Genomic DNA, 26,208 nt, shown 5'->3' with positions numbered 1-26,208 from the left:
ACAGCGAGAAAGTTTTTTGCTCATTAAAAAAGGGCATCAAAATTCTAAAAATGTCTGAATTTTTAAAAATATTTCTTTATTTTGAGAGAGAGACACACACACATACACGTGCATGGGACTTGGGGTGGGTAGGGGCAGAGAGAGAGAATCCCAAACAGGCTCCACTCCTCACTGTCAGCACAGCCCAGCACCATGCTCAGTCTCCCACCTCAGGTTCATGACCCGAGCTGAAATCGAGTTGGACGCTCAGCTGACTGAGCCACCCAGGCGCCCCTAAATATTTTTTAATGAGGCCATAAGGAGATGATGTTTTTAAGACGTTATTATTTAAGGTACATTTGAAATGTACATTCTCCAGAAATGTTAATTTTTGATAATTACAGCCATCAGCTGTAGACAATTAGCAGACGGGGTCTTTTTGTTGCCACTCTTACATTTTAAAAAAATGTAGGTGCATGAAGCCATCTGTCCATCTGTCCATTCAACACACAGATTAGGAATAGTCAGGAAAGAAAGCTTTGTAAGTAGAACTTAGTTTTTTGTTAATGAAATTATGCTCTCAGACTGCTCTTTTATTTGATATTAGACACTTTAGGTAATTTCAGTAAGTCCTTTAGGAAGGCAAGCTAAAAATAAACACATTGAATTTTTACTCTAATGTCGTAGTGTGAAAATTAGTATAATAACCTTTAAGAAAATATTCTGTATTGAGTTCTGGAAATTAGAGGTATTAGGATAAAATTAGAGGGCATGGTTTCGAAATTGTATGAAGGAAAAGTACTGCTGTTTATTTCAGAAGGTGTTTTTAAAACTATTTGAATTTTTTTTCCTAGAGTCTTGGAAATTCACAGAGAGAATATGAAAAGCAGGTGGTTCTGTACAGTATCCGCAATCAATTACGATACAGAAATAACTTAGGTAAGTAGATGTTTTTACATTGAGGTGGAAACGACTATTGCTGATTTACCATTTTCTTTAATCTATCCTATCTTTTTAAAATTAAAAAATGAATATTTACTTATTTCTGAAAGAGAGAGAGAGCGCGCGCGCACACACGAGTCGGGGAGGTACAGAGATGGGGGGGACAGAGGATCCGAAGTGGGCTCCACCCTGACAGAGAGCCATATGTGGGGCTCAAATTCATGAACTGGGAGCTCATGACCTGAGCCAAAGTTGGGTGCTCAACCAACGAAGCCACCCAGGCGCCCCTATCCTATCTTTTCAGTACATATTTCTTAGTACTGAAAGTGCTCCATGTACAGACTTAACGAAGCTTCTTAACGAAGCTTCTTAACGAAGCACCCAGGGGCCCCTGGGTGGCTCTGTTGGTTGAATGTCCAACTTCAGCTCAGGTCATGATCTTGCGGTTTGCAGGTCTGAGCCCCTCATTGGATTCTGCTGACAGCTAAGAGCCTGGAGCCTGCTTCAGATTCTGTGTCTCCCTCTCTCTCTGCTGCTCCCCAACACCCCCTCTAAATAAATAAACATTAAAAAAAAATTAAGAAGCTCTGTACTGACCCATCCCACCTAGCAACAATTTGTATTAGCAAGTAGATTTTTCTTTCTAATTCTAATTAAAATTATTTTTTAGAGTATCATTTATAGATTCATTTTACCTTTACGGCATTAATCGCGGTTCAGATGTAGTGTTTTTCACTTTAGGTGAGAATATAAGCCAGAAGAGAAGTACATTCATTCCTAATAGATTTTGATTTTGAGTTTTCTGGGTTTTTTCATAATTTTTCCAAATATAAGTTTAATGAAAACTCTGTAATCACTGAAACAAATTTTAAGCATAGTTGGTTCCATGTTTTTGTTTGTTTCTTTTCTTTAACTTTCTTTTTAACTGCTTTTTATTTGTCAGATGACTTTGATTAGCCTGGTCTATTTCCCTGTTGATCTTCCCTTCCATGCGTTGCTCTCATATTAAACATAGTATTTCAGAGAGAGTCTTTTTATTTCAGTGCATTTCATGAAAGTGGGAGGAGTGTTTTACATTTTATAAACAAAGTATCCAAAAATAACTTTTTGAAATAGACTTCACTGAAAATTACCAGTCAGTTTGGTTCTCGTAAAGTCACTGAGTAAGGGATTTGATGAATTCTAAGTGCTTTTTGTATCTTTTGGAGGGGACAGTCCATGATTACTTTGTGTGCTTTCTGCTTTGGTAACAGTTAGTCATCTGCTTCTTTGTCGTGTTACAGATTTTGCTTTTATCCTCCGACGTGGGCTTCTTGTGGCCTAATTGTTTCTTTGTTCCGACTTAGATTGTTTCATTTGCTCTCTCCCAACTACTGTGCTTTTTATTTTTTTATTAAGGTTGGTTTATGAAGTAGTTCTTACTGCATTTGTAATCATGTGTGACTGTAAGACACCTGACAAAAGCTGGATAATTTCTCTCTTTCCCCAGTTAAACATGTCAAGAAAGATGAGCGCAAATACTATGAGGAGCTCCTCAAGTATAGCCGCGATCATCTCATGCTGTACCCTTACCATCTGTCTGATATTATGGTGAAGGGCCTGAGGATAACACCCTTTTCTTATTATACTGGGATCATGGAGGTGAGTTGACAGTGTACATGGGCCATTACAGACTACTTGTCAGAGCCTCTGCCAACAGTGACCAGGCTCTGCGAATCTCAGCCACACTGGGCCACCTTTCTTGTTTCTAGGGAGAGGGGGGTGTTGGTTACAAATTAACTGCGTCCACCACACTCCTCTCAGCAGCTGCTGCAAGTTCGTTCATGGTGGAAGAGTATCTGTGTTTCTTCTCTGCTCTTGATGGCATTTGTTGACCCTTTGTACCTCTGTAGCCGTAGTCATTTATGTTAGCAGAGTCTCTAGAAAACAGACTGCTTTTAACATGATGAAGGTTGACAATGTGGGAATGAAAAGGAGGGAACTGACCACTGGGCTCAGAAAAACCATGTGTTTAACTCTTCACTGACTACAGAAAGAATTAATGATACAATACGCGTGTCAGAACCAGATATATTTGCAGTCTCAGGCTCTAATTTCTTTCCATTATTATTAACTTTTAGACGTTAGCCTTTTTCCAAAAGCAGTTTTTAGGCCTGTGTTGAGTAATTTTAAATACCAGTTACATACTGTTTTTAAGCGAGCTGGACGTTGTGAAGATTGGCAGTGTTTATCTGGTATCCATTTGCTACTTAATTTTATTTGAGTGCTGCTGTTGTGGGCCCATTTGAAGCTTCCAGAGCAGAGAGAAGCCTAGAACTGAAGGAGTTGGGAACCTGCAGGTAATAGTGAGGTCCTTTCCGATGTGGCTTCCTTTGCAAGAGCTCCCTTTGCTTTTCTCCCTGAGCCCCTTTTTCATGGGCACTCATGCGGTCCTGTGTCTCCCGCGTCCCCATTTGAGAGGAAATGTTAGTGAAGCTTGAGGCCTGGCAGCCCAGGCTCTGTCAGTCCCTTTTCACTAGAACCAAGGCAGCACAGTGAAGGCGGCAGCTAATCATTGTGGCTGTCTCTTTGATTATTTTGCTGGTATTGACCACAGGGTTTAGGAGAGACAATGGGGAGGTTTTTCCCCATTTACCAGCTTTCAGTTACATCCACGTGCTTGCTGCTCTCTGGTTTCTGTTCTTACACCATTGACTATAGCTGCTGGGCTGAAAATGAGCCCTATCCCCACAGTAAACAGTTGGTCTGTTACTGAGGAACAGATAGGGGGTTGAAAGAAGCTGGATGCTGAGTTTAACTCTGCTGCTGGTTGGGTCTCGTAGGAGCAAAGATGACTATGTGGCTAAAACGTTTGTTGGTAGTGCATGTCTCAGAGGCGTGTTGGTGGAGCTGGGAACCATCATGCCCCCTCTTCCAGGGTACACGTCTAGGATCAGGTGTGGAGAGGCTGGAACCCAGAGCTCTGAAAGAGGTATCCTGGCACAGCCTCCCCAGGGCAGAGATTACGGGGCAGATGTTTGGGATTCATAGAGAGTGCTGTGAGAAATCCAGACCTGAAAGTGCGACCTTCAGTTAGTAGGTTGGGACCACACAGTAAGTACCACAATGCCGCATGTGTGCTTTAGGTTGCAAACGCTAATCTCAGTGCTTCATGCAGGAATTAATTGCTCTGTTTGGCTATAGTAAAACATATTTAGACACAATTTTTATCTAAGGATATTTTGCATTTAGAATTTTTAATTGTTTTCTTTTTAAAAGGACATTATGAACAGCGAGAAAAGTTACGATTCGTTGCCCAATTTTACTGCTGCTGACTGTAAGTATTTAATTATGCTGAAGATAATGATTAGAGTCCATCTTTCTCCGTGCATGCTCTAGTTCGTATCATCATGTGTGTTTTTAACTAAAACACCTGAAACATGGGAACAGAAAGCAACACTGTTGATAGGAGTTTTATCAGGTGGACCAGTCAAGTGTAAGATGTAGTGTAAATGTCTAAGAGAGAACTATCTTGGAGTGGTAGAAGGAGAAAAATAAGAATAGTCTATATATTTCTAGAAAGTGAAATTCTTTCTGATGCTTGGGCAGTGTGTGTGCCAAATGAGGGAAGAAAATTTGTGCAGGATAGTTTTGCAGCATGACACGTGGTTGTTACTAATATAATTTGCTTTATTGTGCTTATTTTAAGGAAGTATATGTCTGACATGTGACACACACAGTTCTGTTGTGTAAGAAGAAACTTTTGCTGAGAAATATGTTCTGACTTCCTGAAACTGGGAGGGCTTCTGCTTTGTAAAATTTGGCCCATGTGGCATTGTCAGAAGCATCAGCTTGCGTTCATCTTTCCCAGTTTGGTCTTCTTTTATATTTCGTTTGAGAATTCCTTTTAATTTGATATTGAATGTCAATCAGTAATCAAAAGGTGAACAAAAGCCAAGGGTTTTTTCCTAAAAGACCTGAGTGTCCTGATGTTTTAAGATGTATTAAATGTTTTTAAAGGAAAGGCTCTTCCTTTCAGGCCTGAGGCTCCTTGGCATAGGAAGAAACCAGTACATTGATCTGATGAATCAGTGTCGGTCATCAAAAGTAAGTTCTTGTTTCCCTTCCTTTCTCGTTTCTCCCTCCTTATCACACAGTCCGATTAATTGTTTTAAGTGGTAGAAATAATAAGTTGAATTTCTGATCAAGTAAAATATGTATAATACAGAAATAATACCAAAAGAACTCAGTATTCTCTAGGTTATGCTTATGTGATTACTGAATTAAACTGTTTAAGGAATAAAACATGTATTCTTAAAAATTAATTTTGCTCTGCTGGCCTTTTTACTTGCTCATTCCACTCCCAGGGTTCGCTTAATGGTTGAAATGAGTGCACATTTTCCGAATTTGCTTTCTCCTCCTAGATTCCCTTGGAGTTTCTGAATTTAGATCTAGACTTAATGGTTAGTGTTTTGAAGTAATTTACTTTGAAATAATTTAAGAATGACTGTTTCTATTCAGTATATCTAGAGTACTTCAGATTTTAAAACATGGGAACTTAAAAAGATATTTATTAGACTGTTAGAAACAAGCTTATGCTGTGATCAATAAAAAAGAAAGTAGTGATTTCAGGCTAATTGCAAATTCTTTTTTTTTTTTTTTTTTTTTTTTTACAAATAGTTTATTGTCAAATTAGTTTCTACATAACACTCAGTGCTCATCCCCAAAGTGCCCTCCTCCATGCCCATCCCCCCCTCCCCCCCCACCCATCAGTCCTCAGTTTTTGTCAGCATTCAAGAGTCTCTCATGGTTTGCCTCTCTCCCTTTCCCCCACCATTTCCGCCCTTCTTCTCCCCCTTGTTCCTCCGTCAAGTTCCTCCTAATCCTCCTATACGTGCAAACATATGATATTTGTCCTTCTCTGCCTGACTTATTTCGCTCAGCATAACCCCCTCAAGGTCCATCCATGTTGCTACACATGGCCAGATTTCATTGTTTCTCATTGCCATGTAGTATTCCATGGTATAGATAAACCACATCTTCTTGATCCATTCATCTGTTGATGGACACTTAGGCTCCTTCCATGTTTTAGCTATTGTGGAGAGTGCTGCTATGAACATTGGGGTACATGTGCTCCTATGCCTCAGCATTTCTGTATCCCTTGGGTAAATTCCTAGCAGTGCTATTGCTGGGTCATAAGGGAGTTCTATTGTTAGTTTCCTGAGGAATCTCCACACTGTTTTCCAGAGGGGCTGTACCAGTTTACATTCCCACCAACAGTGTAGGAGGGTGCCCGTTTCTACACATCCTCGCCAGCATCTAGAGTTCTCTGATTTGCTCATTTTAGCCACTCTGACTGGCGTGAGGTGGTATCTCAGTGTGGTTTTGATTTGTATTTCCCTGATGAGGAGGGATGCTGAGCATCGTTTCATGTGTCTGTTGGCCATCTGGATGTCCTCTTTGGAGAAGTGTCTGTTCATGTCTTCTGCCCATGTCTTCACTGGGTTGTTTGTTTTTCGGGCGTGTAGTTTGGTGAGTTCCTTATAGATTCTGGATATTAACCCTTTATCTGATATGTTATTTGCAACTATCTTTTCCCATTCCGTTGGTTGCCTATTAATTTTCTGGGTTGTTTCCTTGGCTGTGCAGAAGCTTTTAATCTTGATGAGGTCCCAACAGTTTATTTTTGCTCTTGATTCCCTTGCTTTTGGGGATGTGTCAAGTAAGAAGTTGCTGCAGTGGAGGTCAAGGAGGTTGTTTCCTGCTTTCTCCTCTAGGGTGTTGATCGTTTCCTGTCTCACGTTCAGGTCCTTTATCCATTTTGAGTTTATTTTTGTGCATGGTGTGAGAAAATGATCTAGTTTCATTCTTCTGCATGTTGCTGTCCAGTTCTCCCAACACCATCTGTTAAAAAGGCTGTCTTTTTTCCATTGGATATTCTTTCCTGCTTTGTCAAAGATCAGTTGGCTGTATACTTTTGGGTCCACTTCTGAGTTCTCAATTCTGTTCCATTGGTCTATGTGTCTGTTTTTGTGCCAATACCATACTGTCTTGAGGATGACAGCTTTGTAGTAGAGGCTGAGGTCTGGGATGGCGATACCTCCCGTTTTGGTTTTATTTTTCAGTATTACTTTGGCTATTCGGGGTCTTTTGTGGTTCCATACAAATTTTTGGATAGTTTGTTCTAGTTTTGAGAAGTATGCTGGTGCAATTTTGATTGGAATTGCATTGAATGTGTAGAGTGCTTTAGGTAGTAATGACATCTTAACTATATTTATTCTTCCTATCCATGAGCATGGAATGTTTTTCCATTTCTTTGTGTCTTCTTCAATTTCCTTCATAAGTTTTCTATAGTTTTCATCATACAGATCTCTTGTATCCTTGGTTAGGTTTATTCCGAGGTATTTTATGGTTTTTTGTGCTAATTGCAAATTCTTAAACGTTTGTCCCGTTGCAGAAGTTTTTCAGAAGGAAAACAGCTCGTGATCTTCTGCCAGTGAAGCCGGTGGAGATTGCCATCGAGGCGTGGTGGGTGGTGCAGGCTGGGTATATCACAGAAGATGACATAAAGGTAGATCCCTTTAGAAATTAAACATGTAATTTTTGTTTTTTAAATTATAATTCTTCATTATTCTGTAATTTTTCTAAAAAGTAACACTTTGGTTTTCCTAAAGAAAATTAAACTTAAGTTCAAAATTTTAAATGACAACAGTAGGCTAGCATATTGGTGGCTTTCAAAGATACTCTTTAATAATGAGGAAGACTTGGTCCACACACAGTAATCTGGGGACTTAAATTAGATCTGAGGTGATGCGATGCTGCAGCTACCAGCCATGACACCGGCTGACTCTTCTTGAGCACTTGCCGTGTGCCGGATATGCCAGGCTCTCCTCCAAGCACTTTCATATTGTCTCTTTTGATTCTTGTAACAGCCCCAGAGTGTTGTATTGTTTGTACTCCAGTTCACATATGAGGAAAGTGAGCATAGAGAAATAAAGGAATGGTTCAAGTCACAGTGGTAGCAAAGGTCCAGGATTTTAACTCAGGCAGTTTGCTATAGAAATTGTGCTCCTTTATTTATTTTTTTAATGTTTTATTTATTTCTGAGAGAGAAAAAGAGGCAGTGTGAGCAGGGGAGGGTCAGAGAGAGGGAGACACAGAATCTGAAGCAGGCTCCAGGCTCTGAGCTAGCTGTCAGCACAAAGCCCAACGTGGGGCTCGAACCCACGAACCATGAGATCATGACCTGAGCCAAAGTCGGACACTTAACCTACCGAGCCACCCAGGCGCCCCTGGAAGTTGTGTTCTTATTCACTCTGCTAAAATGCTGTACCGAGGAGATAGGTGCTTTGATGGGGGGTGGTGTCAAGATCAAGGTAAGTGATATTCCCAGTGGTCAGACCTCATTTGAGATAAGCCTTATGCATGGTAGAAGAGATGCTAATCTAGAGGAAAAGGAGGGGGCCAGTGGACCAGAGGGCCTAGAGACTAGGTCATGTCTTTGAGTGGTTGAAGGAATGGAAGTAAGCATGTGGACTTTTTTTCAGTTTACATTTTATTTTACTTCAGAGAACAGATTAAATCCAGTGAGCAGAAGGCTTAGAAATTTTGCTTCAGTGTAAGAACAGAGCTGTCACACTGTGTCATAAGATAGTGATGTACTTCCTGTGCTGATAATATCCATGTGGAGTTTGAATAAACTTCTGATCGGAGAGATTCAGAATCAGCAAATGGATCTGATTCCCATTCAAAGAAGATGATTAAATTTTGGTATTTATTAGGTAACACTTATTACTTATCAGCTAATATTGGTACCTACAATTTGTCCTCAGTTCTGTTGGTAGCATATTCTGGTACCTTAATTGACGGTTATATGCATAGGTTTTTCCTTTGAATTTCAGAGCAATAAAAGAAAAAACATGTAGCACATTTAGCTAATGTGACATGTAATATTTATAATCATATATAATACATAATGTATAATATAATTATATATAATAGTCATAATCATAATAATCATTGACTTAAAAATGAAGAGATTTCAGGAGACTTATAAATTAATTTGGATTCAACTTAATTGAAAATATTTTGTTTTTCTTAGATATGCACTTTGCCTGAGAAATGTGCTATTGATAAAATCATCGATGCAGGCCCTCAGCTGTCTGGATCACTAGATTACAATGTAGTACATAGTAAGTGGTTAGTAGAAATGGTCTTTTGTCAACATTAAAAACTTATTTTGAACCATCAACAATTAATAGCAATGTTTATCAATCTTTTATTCATATACACTAGAAATTTATACAAATGAATCATAAGTAAAATTTTTTTTAAAAATTTGTAGTTCTGAGTATATGAAGGAAACAGATTTGAAAACCTTAATTAATTCTTTTCCTCTTCAGTTTACTTTTCTTTACTCCTTTACCTGGTATTCTGTTGTAAGAATCTTTACAGAAAATCAGGAATCAGTTTTGTTTTGTTTTCTTTTTAAATTTACTGTTGTTTAGTATTCCATCTAAAACAGGTACTTTTGTTTCTGTAGGCTTATACAACAAAGGATTTATTTATCTGGATGTACCAATATCTGACGACAGTTGTATAGCAGGTAGGTATGTGCTGACACTTGTCAGGGTTTTGTGAATGGTTACCAGGTGCTGGGCATTGTATACATCACCCTAATTAGACACATAGTCTAGGATCTGTGATGTTAGAATTTTTCAAAGAAAGACATTTCTCTTTTGTTATGTTGTAACACATTGTGGTTTTACTTAAACTCCTTATTTTTATCTTGTGTTATTGTTACACACTATGTTAAAATAATGGGAAGTCTGAACTAAATTTCTCACATCCTAAATCAAATTAAATGTTTTTATAAATTTATGGCCTTTTAGTCATTGTTTAGTGCATAACTGTTTTTATGGATGTTCAATCCTATCATAGCTAATGTTTTCATTTCACATATCTGCTTATTTTTTCATGTTGAAGTCATCTTTTTTGTCTTTATCGACTCTGCCCTCCATCCTTCACCCATTCCCTAAGTTAAACCAATATTAAAGCCTTTGTGTATTTCCTTATGGGTATATCAGTTTATTAGAATATTCCCCTATTGCTGGTTATTTAGATTGCTTATAGTTTTTCTTTTTTTCTTTTTTCTTTTCTTTCCTTTTTTTTTTTTTTTCTTTTTGCTATAGTAGTGATGTGGTTAACATTCTTGAACACAGTGAAGCTTTTTTTCTATAGGTGAGGTTTCTTACCAAATTTAGGTTGTGTGTTACAGGTATGTTTTTAGGTTTCCCAGCATATCTTTGAGCTATTTTTCTTTTTTTTTTTTAAGTTTATTTATCTATTTTGAGGGAGTGACAGCACAGGAGGGGTAGAGAGAGAGAGAGAGAGAGAGAGAGAGAATTCCAGGAAGGCTTCTCACTGTCAGCACAGAACCTGATGTGGGGCTCATACTTACAAACCTATGAGATCATGACCTGAGCCAAAATCCAGAGTTGGAGACTTAACCAACTGAGCCACTCAAACACCCTAGGGCTATTGTTCGTTCTTATCTGTTGGTACCTTTTACCATACTAAAATATTTAACAAATTTGTAATCAAATATGAACTGTCAAAATTTTCTAAGGAATGACTTTGCTATTAACAATTGAGTGATGGTAGGGGCTTATTGGAGAAATACTCCCTCATGTCAGTGTTGAATCTATAGGTTACCATGCTGTATTGTGTCCTGACCTTTGTTTGTGTTAGCATGTGTTTGCAATTCTTTAATAATGGATTTTGAACCATGCACATACATGAATTCTACTTTAAATTTGGAAAGAAAATCAAAAAGTAATGAGATACTAATTCCTGTTTATATAATTGATGGCATAACAAATAAAATACTAGTTTTACAATTTGAAAGGTTTTGACAAGGAAGAGATTTCTAGAGAACAGGGCTGGTAGTAGTTTCCTGTCACTATGGGAAAATATGAATGCATTACTCTAACCTTTACTGCCATCGATCAACTGATGTTGACTCATTTGAGAATCCCCTGAAAAGACAGGTTTTTTGATTAGTTCATTTCAATCCCTGTTGACTGATAGTTTGAACATTGACTCACATTAGCACTAAGTGCATCAGAATGGTGCAGTCAGAGAAGGGCCAAGTGGATGGCTACTCCAGTACAGTGATGGGTTCTGCCATGCTTTACTTAGTGTCTAGCAAGTTGTGCTTGTATGGACAGACTCAGGCTCTTGTAACTGCTGAATTTACCTTCCTTATCACAGTGGAACATGGGATGTTCACCAAATGGGAATAACCCATGAAAAGCAGTTTGACAACACGGAAGCCATCAAATTCAGCACAAAAGACGCCTAGAGTTGATTTCAGAGAAAGCATTTCAGCTGTCTTTCAACAAAACAACGACTTTGGATTCTGGAACAAATACATGGGGGGAGAGAAATACTTTGAATAGTCACTAAAGGGTCTATTGTTTTGTTAATTTTTAAATGATTATTTATTTTTGAAAAAGAGAGAGGGAGACAGACTGGGGGTGGGGGGTGTGCAGGGCAGAAAGACAGGGGAAACAGAATCTGAAGCAGGCCCCAGGCTCTGAGCAGTCAGCACAGAGCCTAACATGGGCCTTGAACTCACGAACCAGAAGATCATGACGAGCTGAAGTCGGTTGCTTAACCAACTAAGCCACTCAGGTGCCCCTAAAGGGTCTGCTTTTAAAATACATTTAATCCATCATTCATCAAACTGTATACTTGATCAATTTATGTCTCCCCTTTTGTTTATAGCTTCTAGATTTCTGTTGAATAGAGTACTTTTAGGATGTGTATATATGTATACACACACACACACACACACACACACACACACACATGGTCTAAAAATTCTTAAAAACTTTTGTCCTATAAGTTCAAACCTTACCTGGAACTTATTTTTGTATTTGATGTGAAATAATGGTCCAACTTGGTTTTTTTCTGTTTGGAAAACCAATAGCATTTGGGTCAGTGCTAGGACTGTTTTTTCAGTAACCCATTACCACTGAGTGGAAATGTAACTGTCATACACTAACATTCCCTCTCCACTGGAGCTAGTTCTGATAGTCTTCTTTCTTCATAGATTTATTTTTATTTTTATACCATATTGTTTTGATTACAGTGACTCGGAATAATCTTTAATGTTAGTTATGGCCAGGAGCATCTGAGTGGCTCAGTTGGTTAAGTATCCTACTCTTGGTTTCAGCTCAGGTCATGATCTTATTTATGGTTCATGAGTTCAAGCCTCACGTCAGACTCTGTGCTGACAATGTGGAGCCTACTTGGAATATTGTCTCTGTCCCTCTCTTTCTGCCCCTCCTCTACTTGCACTGTCTCTCTCTCAAAACTAATAAACCTAAAAAAATATTTAAAAAAATATATTAATTATGTCCAGGCCTTCCTTGTGAGTTTTTTTTTTTTTTTTTAATAACTTTCTAGGCTATTCCCAGGTATTTTTTACTAATTTTTATTAACATGTTTAAAATTTTTATTTTGTTATTTATTGAGATATAATTGACATACACACTGTATTAGTTTCAGATATAAATTATGATGTTGAAAGTTACATGTATTGTGAATTGATCATCATGAGTCTAGTTAACATCTGTCACCACACGTAAAGTTAGCAGAAATTTTTTTTCTTGCGATGAGAACTTTTAGGATCTACGCTTTTAGCAACTTTGAGATATGCAGTGTGGTGTTATTTACCAAAGGTGCTGTGCTGTACGTTACATCTCCATGACTTATTTATTTCATAATTGGAAGTTTGAACCTTCTTCCTTTTTTACCCATTTCGCCCATTCCCCATTTCCCATTTCTGGCAACTGCCAATTTGTTCCCTGTATATGTGAGCTTGATTTTTTTTTTAGTATATTTTTGAATAGGCAATATTATGATATAAAATTCTAAATTTCTAAAAGATTATAAAAACATCTTCCTCTGACCCCTGTGCCTGGCCTCCCAGTTTCTCTCTCAGTGGCTCTCTTCAATTTCTCGTTTATCTTTCCCAAAGTATGCTAAGCAGATAGGCATGTATGAATGTATTCTTTTTTGTGTGGTTTTAGTTTTACACTGATGGTGTGTTGTAATTCATACTTTGTTTTATAACTTAGTATGTATTGGAGACTATTCACTGTCTCTTCATGTAGTTGTAAATTGTGTATTTACAACTCTTAAGTGTCTTGGTTTTTTCATCTCTAAAATATCAGGGTTTAATACTGAACAACTCATGAGGGTAAGAGGATTAGATGAAATTGTGTACGTAAAGTACCTGGAAGTTGTCTGGCACTTAGTATGTGCTCAGTAAATTTTTGCTGTTATCCCACAGCTGATATTGTAGGAAAAGAGTTAAGGGTATCAAATATGGGGTTTCTAAAATATTTCAAAAGAGAAACCTATGAACCTTAAAAGTACTTGGATGACTAAAACTATAGGTAACACTAAATTTAAAAAGTGACATGAGCAAGATCTAGAAAGTGAATAATAAGTCTTGAAATGTACATTGTAATTTTTTGCAATGTCTTCATTTTGACCACTTAAGTTTTGTCTTTTTGTTAAGAATAATTTAGGCTTTGGGTGTAATTAGATGGTATTAGGTCCAGGAGACACTGAAACCTAAATCCTTTGATGGCCTAAATACTCTTCCTTCCCAGGATATTTTCAAGGGAAACATGCACAGTGGAGAACGGTAAAGGGAAGCATAGTGCCTCTTTATTATCAGCTGGGCAGAGTGCTCTAGTAAATTGGATTAGAGTTTCTGGACCAAAGAGATGGAGAGAAATGAGTATGAATCCACTTTCAGGTGGATGGACAGCACCTGCCAGGCTGCCTCCCGTGCTGAAGGAGATCTTGTCCCTCTTAGCACTGAGGCCACCGAGGAGGGTATAGAATAGAAAGCCCCAAAGAGCAAATTAGTGATTGCGGGTAAAAGTGGCCGTCGTGCAGGTGAATTTCCTCTCTTTTCAGCACGGAGCCGGGTGGTGGGAGAAAGGCAGCCAGACAGTCTGTATCGCCCCTCAGTCCTTTGCTTTTCTGCCTTAGCCTTGTCACCCCTGCTGTCTCTCAGGCAGTAAGACACACCCATTGCAGCCTTCCCCCTGCAGAAGCGGTGCAGTGCCCCTGCCTCAGTAATCTGAGAGTTCCATGCAATTAACTGTAGGGTTTGTGCTCTCCTGTCAGAGTCCGCGGTACAGACCGGGGATGTCAATGTCCTTAACTGTGGGGGTTTTACAAAACTTGCTGTGCAGTGGATAAAATTGAAAGCCGAATTCAGTCCCTAAGGTAGAGGTTTTTCTTTTCGAATAGGTATTTGAATTATGCTTTCTTATACTAACCTGAGTCTGTTTTGTTTTAGTTCCTCCTCTTGAAGGTTTTGTAATGAATCGAGTGCAAGGTGATTATTTTGAAACTCTGCTTTATAAGATATTTGTTTCAATAGATGAGCATACTAATGTTGCAGAGGTAAGTATGAACAGTGTCTTATGAAAGACGTAGCCTCAAGATTATAAAATAATCTTTGTGTGAAGTAAAGTTATTTAATGATATATTTGAAATGTTTTCAGAATCTGTACATGGTAGATCATAGGCCATTAATGTGCTTATGTCACTTCTTAACTTACTTTTTGTATATACATTCTTAATTTTTTTAGTAAGTAACTTATAATATAGTAAATAACTTTTTGTATGACTTATTGATAAAAGGATTATAGGCTATTGATTGATATAGGCATTTTCTTATTTTAAATGAGACTAAATTAAGGAGAAAAGAATCTTCCATTGTTAAGAGTCACTATCTGGATTCATGGTACTCTAAGCATCTTAGACATAAGGAATGAAGAAAGTCCTGATTTAAAAATTTATTTAGTCTTTCAGTTATTCATATTTTAAAATTTTGCTCTTTATGGTTTAGTTGTTTATTACAGCTGTGTAATACTGATAATTTTAGGAATGTAAATAATTTTTTTTATCTTCCAGCTTGCAAATGTCCTTGAAATAGACTTATCTTTGGTTAAGGTATGTAATTTTTATACTCTTTAATGTAAATACTGATGGCTTTTACTATAAGCCACTTGATAAGCTACCGAGAAATAGAGACAGTGAGATTCTTATTGGTTCTCCAAGGGAGTGAGGACAGTAAAAGGGACCTTGCAAAGATAGAAAGGGGCAAGGTGAGGGCCCTGAAGCAGTTTCACCCCTTGAAGGGAAAGCCGGCACTCACATTCCTGTGCTCGCAGGAAGCAGACTGATCAGCGTCTTGTAAGGAGTGAGATGGTCAGTAAAGGCACCAGCTTCTGCTTCACTGCACCACCTCGGCCTCTGCTTCCTAGAGAGCGATGGGCCTGAGACTTGGAAGCATTCTCTCTTCTACAAATGTGAAGACCTTAGCGGAAGAGTAGGCCTAGAAAAATGTTTTCTTTTTTTCTAGTTAAGGGATTAAAATGCGTGACGATCACTGTAAGCATAGTCTGTGACGATATTTTATCTCTATAAACATTCTGATGTCTGGTTCATCGTAAATGCTAATTTCCTTTCTGTTCCTTTCAGAATGCTGTTTCAATGTATTGCCGATTGGGTTTTGCCCATAAGAAGGGACAAGTAATAAATTTGGATCAACTTCATTCATCGTGGAGGAATGTTCCATCTGTAAACAGATTAAAGTAATTCATTTATTCAGTATGAGATTTTATAGTTTCCTTTTGGAAAAAAATACTGTTTTATGTACAAAAATTTTACTTACCAACCTGTCAGTTGAGGTGAACCCTATCTATTAGTGGTTTTTAATCTTTTTTTGTGTGATGAATCTTTTTTAGGATGTTAAGAACAAGAACCTTTTCCCCCAGAGAAAAGTAAATACAGTATTTTACATACAGTTTTTGTTTTTTTCTTTTAGTATTTTACATAGAGTTTTTAAGAGTTCTCAATTTCCCTGAAGCCTATCCATGGGTCTTAGTTAAGAACCATTGCTGGATGTAGGCAGAGCATTTTGGGGCTATGTCTCAATTTCAGGCTTGAACATAAGGCTGGATTTAGGTGGGGGCACCTGGGTGGCTCAGTTGGTTAAGCCTCCAACTTCGGCTCAGGTCATGATCTCACAGTTCGTGGGTTCGAGCCCCGCGTCTGGCTCCATGCTGACAGCTGGCTCAGAGCCTGGAGCCTGTTCCAGATTCTGTGTCTCCCTCTCTCTCTGACCCTCCCCTGCTCACGCTGTCTCTCTCTCTCTCAGAAATAATTAAAAAAATTAAAAAAAAAAAAGACTGGATTTAGGTGGATATTCATAATTTGAGTACTGACTTTAGTAACTATTTTTATATAAGGTAGTTTATATAGCTTTTAAAATGTGGATCTGTTCTTTGTTAACAGGAGTACTTTAGACCCACAGAAGATGCTGCTATCGTGGGATGGTGGGGACAGTAGGAGTCCTGTCCAAGAAGCTTCATCGGCAACAGACACGGACACCAACAGTCAGGAAGATCCAGGTTAGCAATTACTCAGTTCAGTTTAGACTGTGTTTATAGATACGGCAGGTGTCTGTACAGACCCTCACAGAGTTAACTCTCCCAGCTCTGTTCTCCGTATTACTGGTTTGATATGCAGTCTCGATGAGTATTACCCATATGCTGGGCACTGTGCTAGGTCTTAGGGGTATAACATTGACAAGAATATGGTACCTTCCTTCTGAGAATTAAGTCTAGGGAGAGAGAAGACAGGCTAGCCACAGAACCCATAGCAATGTGAGACGTGTTTTGGTGCTTGTGGGGAGCAAAGAGGAAGAGCTCCTTTGTTGACTAGAGAGGTCCAGGAAGCTTTCATGGAGGAGCTGATAATTGGGCTACAAATGAATGGTGGCTTGCCAGCCGGTGGGTGAGGGAAGGCCTCAGTATGGGCGAAGCACAGGGGAGGCAAAGCTGATGGACGAGGGGGCTACATGTGGTTTATGTTGGGGCCAGGGGAGGGGAGCACAGCTTAGGCTCTCATTCTTACCCCAGCCGCTCCCCTGAGCCAGGTGACTTGTCTGAAGAGGTTAGGCTAGCTAGTCTTAATGTTCTGACAGTTATCAAGTCTTGGTTTACTATTGGCTTTTAAGAAGTTTATTATAGGGACGCCTGGATGACTTAGTTGGTTAAACGTCTGACTTTGGATTTCGGCTTAGGTTGTGATCTCGCAGTTTTGTGAGTTCTAGCCCCACATCGGGCTCTGCACTGGTATCATGGAACCTGCTTGGGATTCTCTCTCCCTCTCTCTCTCTGTCCCTCTCCTCTCTCTCGCTCTCTGTGAAAGTAAATAAACTTTGAAAAAAAAAAGTATTATAGGGGCACCTCTGTGGCTCAGTTGGTTAAGTGCCCCACTCTGGGTTTCGGCTCAGGTTATGATCTCACGGTTGTGAGATTGAACCCTGCTTTGGACTCTGCACTGAGCATGAAGCCTGCTTGGGATTCTCTTTCTCTCCCTCTGTCTCACCCCGGCTCGCATGTGTGCTTGCTCTTAAACAAACAACAACAGTAGAAATTTACTACAAAAGTACTTTAAAAACTTTTTTTAACTTTTTGTAGTTTGCGATAGGTAGGACTGGGACCCCTTGGGACTACAATATTGCTTATTAGTTGAAATGAAATACTTTCTTGTTCTAAATGATAAACAAAGAATAATTTTCATTTACTCGACTTTAAATTATGATTTTTTTTTTCTAGCTGACACAGCCAGCGTAAGCAGTTTGAGTTTGTCCACAGGATATACAAAGCGTATTGCTTTTCTCTTTGATTCAACTCTCACTGCCTTTTTAATGATGGGAAATCTTTCACCAGTAAGTCAAATTCGTGTTTAAATATGACAGTGTTTAAAGATTAAAATTAAAATAGTTCGTGCTTTTAGATCCTCTTTTAAGTACTAGATTTATTCCTGAAAATGCAAAATGCAACCGTCTTTGTTTTATAATCCTTAGACGAGTGTAGTAACGTTTTAGTGAAGGTTACTTTTGTAATCAGAAGACTTAGCTTCGTGCCTCACTCACTTTTAAGTTTAATTATATTGGAAAGTATAACATAAATATGAGATGTTACGGTGCGTATGAAAAGAGGAAACTAGGACTTATGAATAATAGACTTATGTAAGGTTTTTAAGACCCATTTTCAGCTTTTTTGTTTTTGTTTCTTTATTACAGAACTTGAAGAGTCATGCTGTCACAATGTTCGAAGTTGGCAAACTGTCAGATGAGTCTCTGGACAGCTTTCTTACAGAACTAGAAAAGGTAAATCTGGACTGTGCAGCACGGGATGTCAGGGCATTTGGAATCATTTCTTGACACAACATCATTATTGATCGTGTAGGGTTTTCATATATTCCTGCTCATTCCTGCCTCATTCCTTACCTTAGCACTGCAACAATCATTTGGACTTAAGAATATTGAATGGATGAACAGATTTTGTGATTTAAAAAGTGGTTTGTGGACCTTATCTATCACTTAGCATAATTTGGTTTAATGAAGTGGGGTATAGAGATAATTAGTCCATGTAATGTTTTAAATTACATTTGTCTAAAATAGCTTTTAATTTTTTAAATATGATTCTCTAAGATCTCCTTTCAGCCGTTTTACTTGAAGTTTTTGTTCCCCTTGAATCTGGAACAGTGTCCTTAGGGATCCTTTTTGTGTCCACTCTCACTGTCCCCTTTAGCATCTAGAAGATTTCAGCCAGTGCTCTTAGCCCCCTTTTCTCCCCATGAGGACAGCCCTGCTTGTCCTTAGCTGTAAATCTGGATTGCACTTTTGGGGTTTTCCATTTCATAGTTTTTTTTGGGTTTGTGGTGGTGGTGATGGTAGTATGGTAGGGGTGTGTGTGTGTGTGTGTGTGTGTGTGTGTGTGTGTCCATCCTCTGTTCCTCTCTATGCAAATAGTTTGTATGCTGAATCTGCTACTTGACTAATAATGTTGGTACCTTCTATGTCTTAGTGGTGAACTCTTTGTATTAAATGTGCTGCTTAGAGGATTTTTGATGATCCCATTCATTCCTTTATATCTTAAAATAAAGACCATAACATTTTTTCACTCTTCCCTCTCCATAGGGTTTTTAGGGCTTTTTAGTGCAGAAATATATTTGAGATAATCCTTGCTATTAATTGGTCTCTTATTTTTTCCTTTATATATCTATTATTCTCTCAATACTTTTAATAGCTTGTTAACCCCATTTCTTATTGTGTATCATCTTGGCATATTTTCCAATAATTTTTTTCTTTTCTAGCACATTGTAAGTTCTGTTTTCCTGATTTTATTTTTCTCACCTCAACTAGTCTTTTCCCACATTTAGCAAATTGGAAGATCACTTTGTTTTTTATATATCTATATTCTTTTATATCACATATTCTTATTCTTGGGAAAGCCTTTTAGTCTGAAGTCTAGTTTTTAAAAATAGTTTCTTAGCTATGTTTTAAGAAGCTTCATCTTGATTAAGCTTCATTGGTTGATCTTCTTTTTTAATGCAGATCTAATTTAGTCATTTTCCCCTATAGATCTGTCTTTCCATTTCCTGTGTTGTTTCTGGGATATATATGTTTTTACATGTTAAACAAGTATCTGACTCAGTGTCAGAAGAGCGTGTGTTAAAATGAAGCTCAGTGAACACAGGGATTTTGTCCACTATTCAGTCCGTATATCCTAGACAGGTCATCCATAGCACATAATAGAGACTCAGTGAATCCTTGTTGAATGAATTTAAGCTGTATATTCAGTAGTGTTGACAAAGCCATGTTGAATCACATACTCTATTGCCCTTTGCAGCCAGTGATATGGAACTGTGGACATGGTGATGAGAATTAGGGGCGTAATTGGTGACCGTGTATTGGATTGCTTTTCTGGGTGAAGCAGAATGTAGTATGTAGATCTTAGAGTTTTTTTAAACACCCCATTTGAATCATATGTGAGACATATAACTTATATAATGGCGTCATTTAACATTATTTGGTTGCTTAAAATAGTATTACTTGCTGGGTTAATTTCTATCATCTTTAAGAATGTATTCAAATAGAAACTCAACCGAGATTTAGGTAGTATTTGTTTTGGTATTGCCTGGGCAAATTTGTGGTTTATTGATTCTTAATAATGTCTTAATATCTCTACTGTATGGTTACATTTTGGGATGAATGGTTTGAGAGTGATATTGCAAACTTTATTTTCTCTTGGTTTAGGTCCAGAGCACTGGTGAAGGAGAAGCACAGAGATATTTTGATCATGCACTTACTCTGAGAAACACAATATTGTTTCTGCGTCATAATAAAGATCTAGTTGCACAAACTGCACAGCCAGACCAGCCCAATTATGGTATGATAAATGTACTTGATTTTGAAGACATGATCCTATGGAACTTCTTTAAGAAATTAAACAGGTCACGCTCACTTATTTAATACATTTTGTGTAGACGGCATGTCGAATTTGTAACTAGAGGCTTGTTTTGTGAATTTCTTTGCTCGTGAACTCTTTCTTACCTTATTTTACTTTTTCTCCTTTCTTATGTGCCACTGACATTTGTAGTGTTTAAGTCTGTTCGATACTATAAGAAGGGTTGGAGTGTTCATTTGTTCAAGCAGATGGACGGAATTTAGAATAGGCCCCAGTTTGAGGGGTGCCAAAATGTAGTTGTTTTAAGAAGCATAAAATTTCTTGGGGCGCCTGGGTGGCTCAGTCGGTTAAGCGTCTAACTTCGGCTCAGGTCATGATCTCATGATTCGTGGGTTTGAGCCCTGCGTTGGGCTCTGTGCTGACAGCTAGCTCAGAGCCTGGAGCCTGTTTCAGATTCTGTGTCTCCCTCTCTCTGACTCTCACCTACTCATGCTTGCTCTCACTTGCTCTCTCTCTCTCTCTCTCTCTCTCAGAAATTTAATAAAAAAAAAAAAAGCAAAAAATTTCTTGAGTGAAAGATTCCATTGTATAAAAATAATAAACAGGAGGTTCCTGTTGAAATGCTGCTGTAATATTAACTAAAGTATTTTACTGTAACAAATGAAAAAGATGACAGAGAACCTCTTTTTAAAGAGTAAAAGAAGTAGCGGCACGTGTGATCCGTGACGAGCCCTACTGTGGCGATCACTTGGCTTGCAGTGTCAGGGTAGGCATAGGCGGGGCTTCCCAGGCTGGGGATGAGCGGATGGTAGGTCCTGCGTTGTGTGGCGCCACCCAGGAATGTATGTTTTTAAAAAGATGATGTGGCTCGGGCACCAGTGAAGGGCATTTGGCTCGAGTCCTCAGACATTCGCAGGAGCCGCCTCCCAGAAGTCCGTGAAATCTTAGCACCACGATTACATTTACTTTCACTCATTCTTTCATTCACTTAAAAGTTCTGTTTTCTAGCCAATAACCATCAGGTTTCTTAGTCATATCCATTTCCATTCTACTTCTTTCACCAGCATCTGGCTTTCTTTTCAGCTCAATTTAAAAACTTAAGGACGGAATTAGTTGTCACTTCACAGGAAGTAGTTGCAGAGGGGACAGCAAAGCTGCCGGGTGGGTGAGCTGAGTGTGGCTAGACACGCTTAGTTTCCTGGGACTCGATTCTGCCACCTTCATGGGTCAGGTGCAGAGACAGATGAGCAGAAATAGGAATGATTCCACGCTGGGGCTCATTTTGAGATAGTTCATAAATAATTGAAACAATATTAAATCAGTTAATGTCAAGAGGCCAGATCACTTACTCATAAGCATTTGTTAATAGTAACCATTTTTTGGTTACCAAATATTAGATCATGTGACCTAAGCAATGAGCAGCACAATCTTGAAGATGTCTTTTGGTGTAAAAGTCCTGAAATTACTGGGACTTTTTAGTGACTTATGGAGATAATGGGTTAGAGTATTTGAAATACTCTCTTACAGCCATCTTGAAATAAATCATCTTTCTGTGCCCATGATGGAACCCAGGGATGTCAGTGCTGGCAAGTTTAACTTATTCTGTAGTAAAGAAATTGAAGCTTGTCTCAGTCAGATTTCATGCCCATATAATCATTATGGCCTATATGATCAGTCAGTGAAAGAAATGGGACTTAAAGCTGTGACTCTTGAATTTTTATTTTTTTTGCTCTGTCCCTTTTATTATCTTGAATACTAAGCTTTTTTTTTTTTTTTTAATGTTATTCATTTTTGAGACAGAGACAGAGCATGGGAGGGGCAGAGAGAGAGAGAGGGAGACACAGAATGCAAAGCAGACTCCAGGCTTTGAGCTGTCAGCACAGAGTTTGACACAGGGCTCAAATTCACAAACCACGAGATTATGACCTGAGCTGAAGTCGTATGCTCAAATGACTGAACCACCCAGACGCCCCAAGCATGATGCTTTTTATTGATTGATTCATAAACAGTCTCTCACTTCGTAATCTGGACTTTTTCACCACTAATCATTTATGTACCAAAACGTATCTTAAAGGGAAGACCTAACCCTTATCTGTATGAAAGTAGTTAAGTATTTTTCTAACCTCGAAGATTGGCTTGATAGTTGATGGGTTTGGGTGCCAGTTAAAGCTTTTGTTGTTTAGTGTCTCCTCACTCAGATTTTTTTTTACCAGACAATTTTTCAGTCATGCCTGTGGTTTCTTCATTTTATTAAATTTGTTCTTGATTCGTTGTACTTAATCAAGCACAAATTTCTCTACTCTTTAAAGAACTTTTTCCCTTCTCTCCTTTTCCGGAGCCAACTGCTCACCTCTCATTGTACTTCAAAATGGATGTCACATCTGGTTCCAGCCAGACTTGTCTTACAGCCACTTCCGGTTCTCTTCCTCCCCCTTGTTTGGCAGAGGTGTGGACCAGATGCTCTTCCTGACATCTGTAGGACTCTCTCTCCTCCATTAACATTAAATCACAAACCCCGAGTTGTTTGTTTGTTTGTTTTTAACATTCTATTTGGAAATATTTTAAATTTACTGAGAAGAAAATAAGAGTAGTATAATTAATTTTAACCCAGAATTTGGGAATAAGTTAAGTATCATGGTGTTTCTCCACTAAACTTTTCAGGATATGTTTTGTTTTGTGTTTATTTATTTTTGGGACAGAGAGAGCGCATTAGCAGGGGCAGGGCAGAGAGAGAGGGAGACACTCTCTGAAGCAGGCTCCAGGCTCTGAGCTGTCAGCACAGAGCCCGATGCAGGGCTTGAACTTAGGAACCGTGAGATTGTGACCTGAGCCAAAGTTGGATGCTTAACCAACTGAGCCACCCAGGTGCCCCTCAGGGTATGTTTCTTAAGAATAGGTCTCTTCCCTCACATCAACTTCAGAAGATGTAATAGCGATACTGTAATCTACCATTTGTATTCCACTTTGTCAGTTGATCCAAGAATGTCCTTCACACCATTTTTCCCTCTCAAGTGCAGGATCTGATTTAAGATCAGATCTGCATGAAATTGTCATGTCTCCTTTATCTCCTTTATTCTGGAACAAATCCATAACCTTTTTTGTCCTTCATGACATTCTTTTTTAAGAATATAGTCCCTTTTTGTTGGTTTTCCTAGAAAGTTTCTCACCTGGGGTGTGTGTGATGGTTCCTTGTGATTAGTAGATTCAGGTTGTGCCCTCATGTAAGCGACGTCATGTTCTTCCAAGGGTATGACGTCCAGGTGTATGTGATTTCTATCTGTCCCCAATTGTGATAGTAATTTTGGTCACCCAGTTAATGTGTTTTCTGATTTTTCCACTCTGTAGTTAATTATTCTCCCCACCCTCAACTACTGAGCAATCTGTGGGCAGATACTTGAAGAACGTGCACATAACCCCCTCCTCATCAGGATGCCTCTCAGATTGGGTATCCAGTGAAGGTCTCGTCTGAACCATTCTGTACTGTGATAGTTGCAGATTGATCATTTTTCCCAACTCCAGCATTTCTTCCAGTAACAGCTGGGACTAGGCCTTCTTTTCCACTCAGTATGGATTGAAGAATTCCTATATTTTCAATGACTTATAGTTAATTAGTCATTGCTCTCTTAGTGTGTGTGCTGCGGTTGTCTCGGATCTTGCCAGTGGGTTTCCTTTCAAGCTGACTCCTGTTTCCTTGTGCCATGTCCATCTTTAAAAAAATTTTTTTTTTTACTTTTGAAACAATTCTTTACTTTGTTGCACAACAGTCTTGTCTTCTCTTGTACTTCTGTCCCAGTCCTGGAATCAACCTTTTCTCTTAGGAGGCTGGTTTGTCATACTAGAGTATGGTATTTAAAACCAAGGACCTGGTGCTAGTTGTGCTCAGTGCTTCTGCGCCCTTCCTGCAGGCCATATGTTCCCAAAGGCCTCATTCCTGCTTGAGTGGGAGATGGGCTAACTTGAACTTCCAAAGTTTCTTTTAGTCTTAAATATCTCTTTTAAGAGAGCAAACAGGATTGGGATTTTCCGAAAGGATTAAGAATGAGGACACTTAACAATCTGTTGCATGCTGAGTGACTTCATGCTTTATGATCTTGGGTACATATTGTTAGATGAGGAACTTGTTCCTATGCCAGACCCAGAACTTGGTCTTGAAGCTCTTTGTAGAAATCAGAAATTGGGGAGGCAAGGGCACAGGTTTTTTGTGGCACTTAGGTCTTCCTCATCCGCCATTGCCCTCAAGTGGCTGAGGATGGAGAGGAAGTAAGGTGGAACAAGCATGTATTTCTAACATAACAGGTGGCCTCACAAAGCACCAGTTCGACAGTTGATCTTTTTAGACCAGGAAATAAAGACCATTAGTTTTAAATCTTAAAGTGTCTTGGTGGTCTGCAAGGGAATTAGGCACTTTTAATAGCAACACTCTGTTACAACGACTTTAAGTATCAAGGCAACATTTTGTCTTAGACATTTACAATATTTAAATATTTTACCAGTATTTTGCCTTAGACATTTTTGCTTCCCATTGTCAGTCTTTCATTCTTGTGTATGCTTCATCATAATTCAGGTTTTCCTCTGGATCTCTTACGCTGTGAAAGCCTTCTTGGTTTGGACCCTGCAACTTGTAGCAGAGTTCTGAACAAAAATTACACACTACTCGTCTCCATGGCTCCTCTCACCAATGAAATCCGGCCCGTGAGCAGCTGCACCCCTCAGGTAAAGAGCCATTTGGAACGTCGCTAGCGGTGGCATTTCAGACTTGCTCATGATGACTTGAAAACGTGGTTTTCCAGTTTGATTGTGCTATTTCTCATTTTGCTGATGCCAAACCAAGATCGCGGACTCAGTAAGCAGTTTGTATTTTATGCTCTTGTAAGATGTTCAGTTTATCGGGTAGAGTTGGTGCATTTTATTCTTGTATCATCTCGTGATTTGTGCCACATTGAAGTTTTCTTGATAAATGCAGTATTTTAAAGAGAATGTTTCAGATGCTCTAGGAAGGAAGCCCGGATCACCTTGAGGGATCAAGTCAATTAGGAAAAAGAAAATGTTTTAGAAGTGGGGCTATGATGGAAAATAAACTGGAAAGGAAAGATTGTGTTCAAAAGCTAGAACTTTAGTTATCTCTAAAACTGACTTGTGAAAATTACTGCTGGTCTTTTACTTTTAAAATATAAATCAGTTGTGTATTTGTGTGGTTAGCAAGAGTACCATTTTCAGGGAGAGGGGGTCACGTAGCTGTTCTTCAGTGCTGCCTCCTGCCTGGTTTCCTAGATGTGCGAGGTTAATGGTGTAGAAGAAAGGAAAGGATCCTTGTACAAGGTTGACTTCATTGCTGTGCTGTTCTAGCTGCCCTAGTGAGCACACCTCCCTCACCTCCAAATTTGTCCTCTGTTCAGTAGGAGTGGTTATAGATTTACATTGACCAACTCTTGTTTTTGTTTTTGTTTTAATAGTTTTTTGTGTGCCCCACCCAACCCTATTCCATATACACACTTCTTCCTGTTCTGTAACACGATTTCTAGGCACAGTAGGTATCCATGAACTGAAAGAATCGTAAGATGGATGGAAGGTTAGATAGTCCCTTTTGTGAGAAATTGCATGTGACTAATGACAATAATGACCACTCTGAAATAGAGCTTATTATCTGCAAGGTACCGTTTTAAACCCCTTTGAGCAAGCGTACAGTGTCTACAAGGTAGATACGTTATCACCATTTATGGAAAAGCAGAGATGATACAGCTGAGGGGGGGAGGCTGAGATTTGGACCCTGGTGTTCTGCTCCAGAGCCCGTCCTCCCAGTTACGGTGATAAGATGTGCTTTCTCAATTCCGGGATAAAATGGAAACCATTTGGATGGAGCACTTAAATTTTATTTTCATAAGGGTAATAGCAGTGAACGCTTACATGAGGTGTTAGCTGTTTGCAGACCATCCTCGGCCCCTTGCGA

General features: G+C 38.8%; 1 protein-coding gene across 3 annotated transcripts in view; it reads left to right on the top strand.

Moving 5' to 3' along the window:
- Window positions 1–26,208, top strand: part of FAM91A1 (family with sequence similarity 91 member A1) — an 85,367-nt gene that overhangs the window by 43,269 nt on the left and 15,890 nt on the right. For all 3 annotated transcript variants that reach the window (XM_039231974.1, XM_039231975.1, XM_039231973.1), the window contains exons 2-16: window positions 834–918; window positions 2,411–2,562; window positions 4,180–4,237; window positions 4,940–5,007; window positions 7,358–7,471; window positions 9,002–9,092; window positions 9,443–9,505; window positions 14,288–14,394; window positions 14,908–14,946; window positions 15,478–15,590; window positions 16,294–16,409; window positions 17,622–17,734; window positions 18,092–18,178; window positions 20,111–20,243; window positions 24,826–24,974. In XM_039231974.1, the coding sequence (XP_039087905.1) occupies window positions 2,479–2,562; window positions 4,180–4,237; window positions 4,940–5,007; window positions 7,358–7,471; window positions 9,002–9,092; window positions 9,443–9,505; window positions 14,288–14,394; window positions 14,908–14,946; window positions 15,478–15,590; window positions 16,294–16,409; window positions 17,622–17,734; window positions 18,092–18,178; window positions 20,111–20,243; window positions 24,826–24,974 (1,335 nt within the window). In that variant the 5' untranslated portion in view covers window positions 834–918; window positions 2,411–2,478. The remainder of the gene's footprint in view (window positions 1–833; window positions 919–2,410; window positions 2,563–4,179; window positions 4,238–4,939; window positions 5,008–7,357; window positions 7,472–9,001; window positions 9,093–9,442; window positions 9,506–14,287; window positions 14,395–14,907; window positions 14,947–15,477; window positions 15,591–16,293; window positions 16,410–17,621; window positions 17,735–18,091; window positions 18,179–20,110; window positions 20,244–24,825; window positions 24,975–26,208) is intronic.

Source organism: Hyaena hyaena, unplaced genomic scaffold, assembly GCF_003009895.1.
Source record: "Hyaena hyaena isolate Hyena2069 unplaced genomic scaffold, ASM300989v1 scaffold_62, whole genome shotgun sequence".
NCBI classification, from domain to species: domain Eukaryota; kingdom Metazoa; phylum Chordata; class Mammalia; order Carnivora; family Hyaenidae; genus Hyaena; species Hyaena hyaena.
This window is presented reverse-complemented; position numbering and strand designations above follow the sequence as displayed.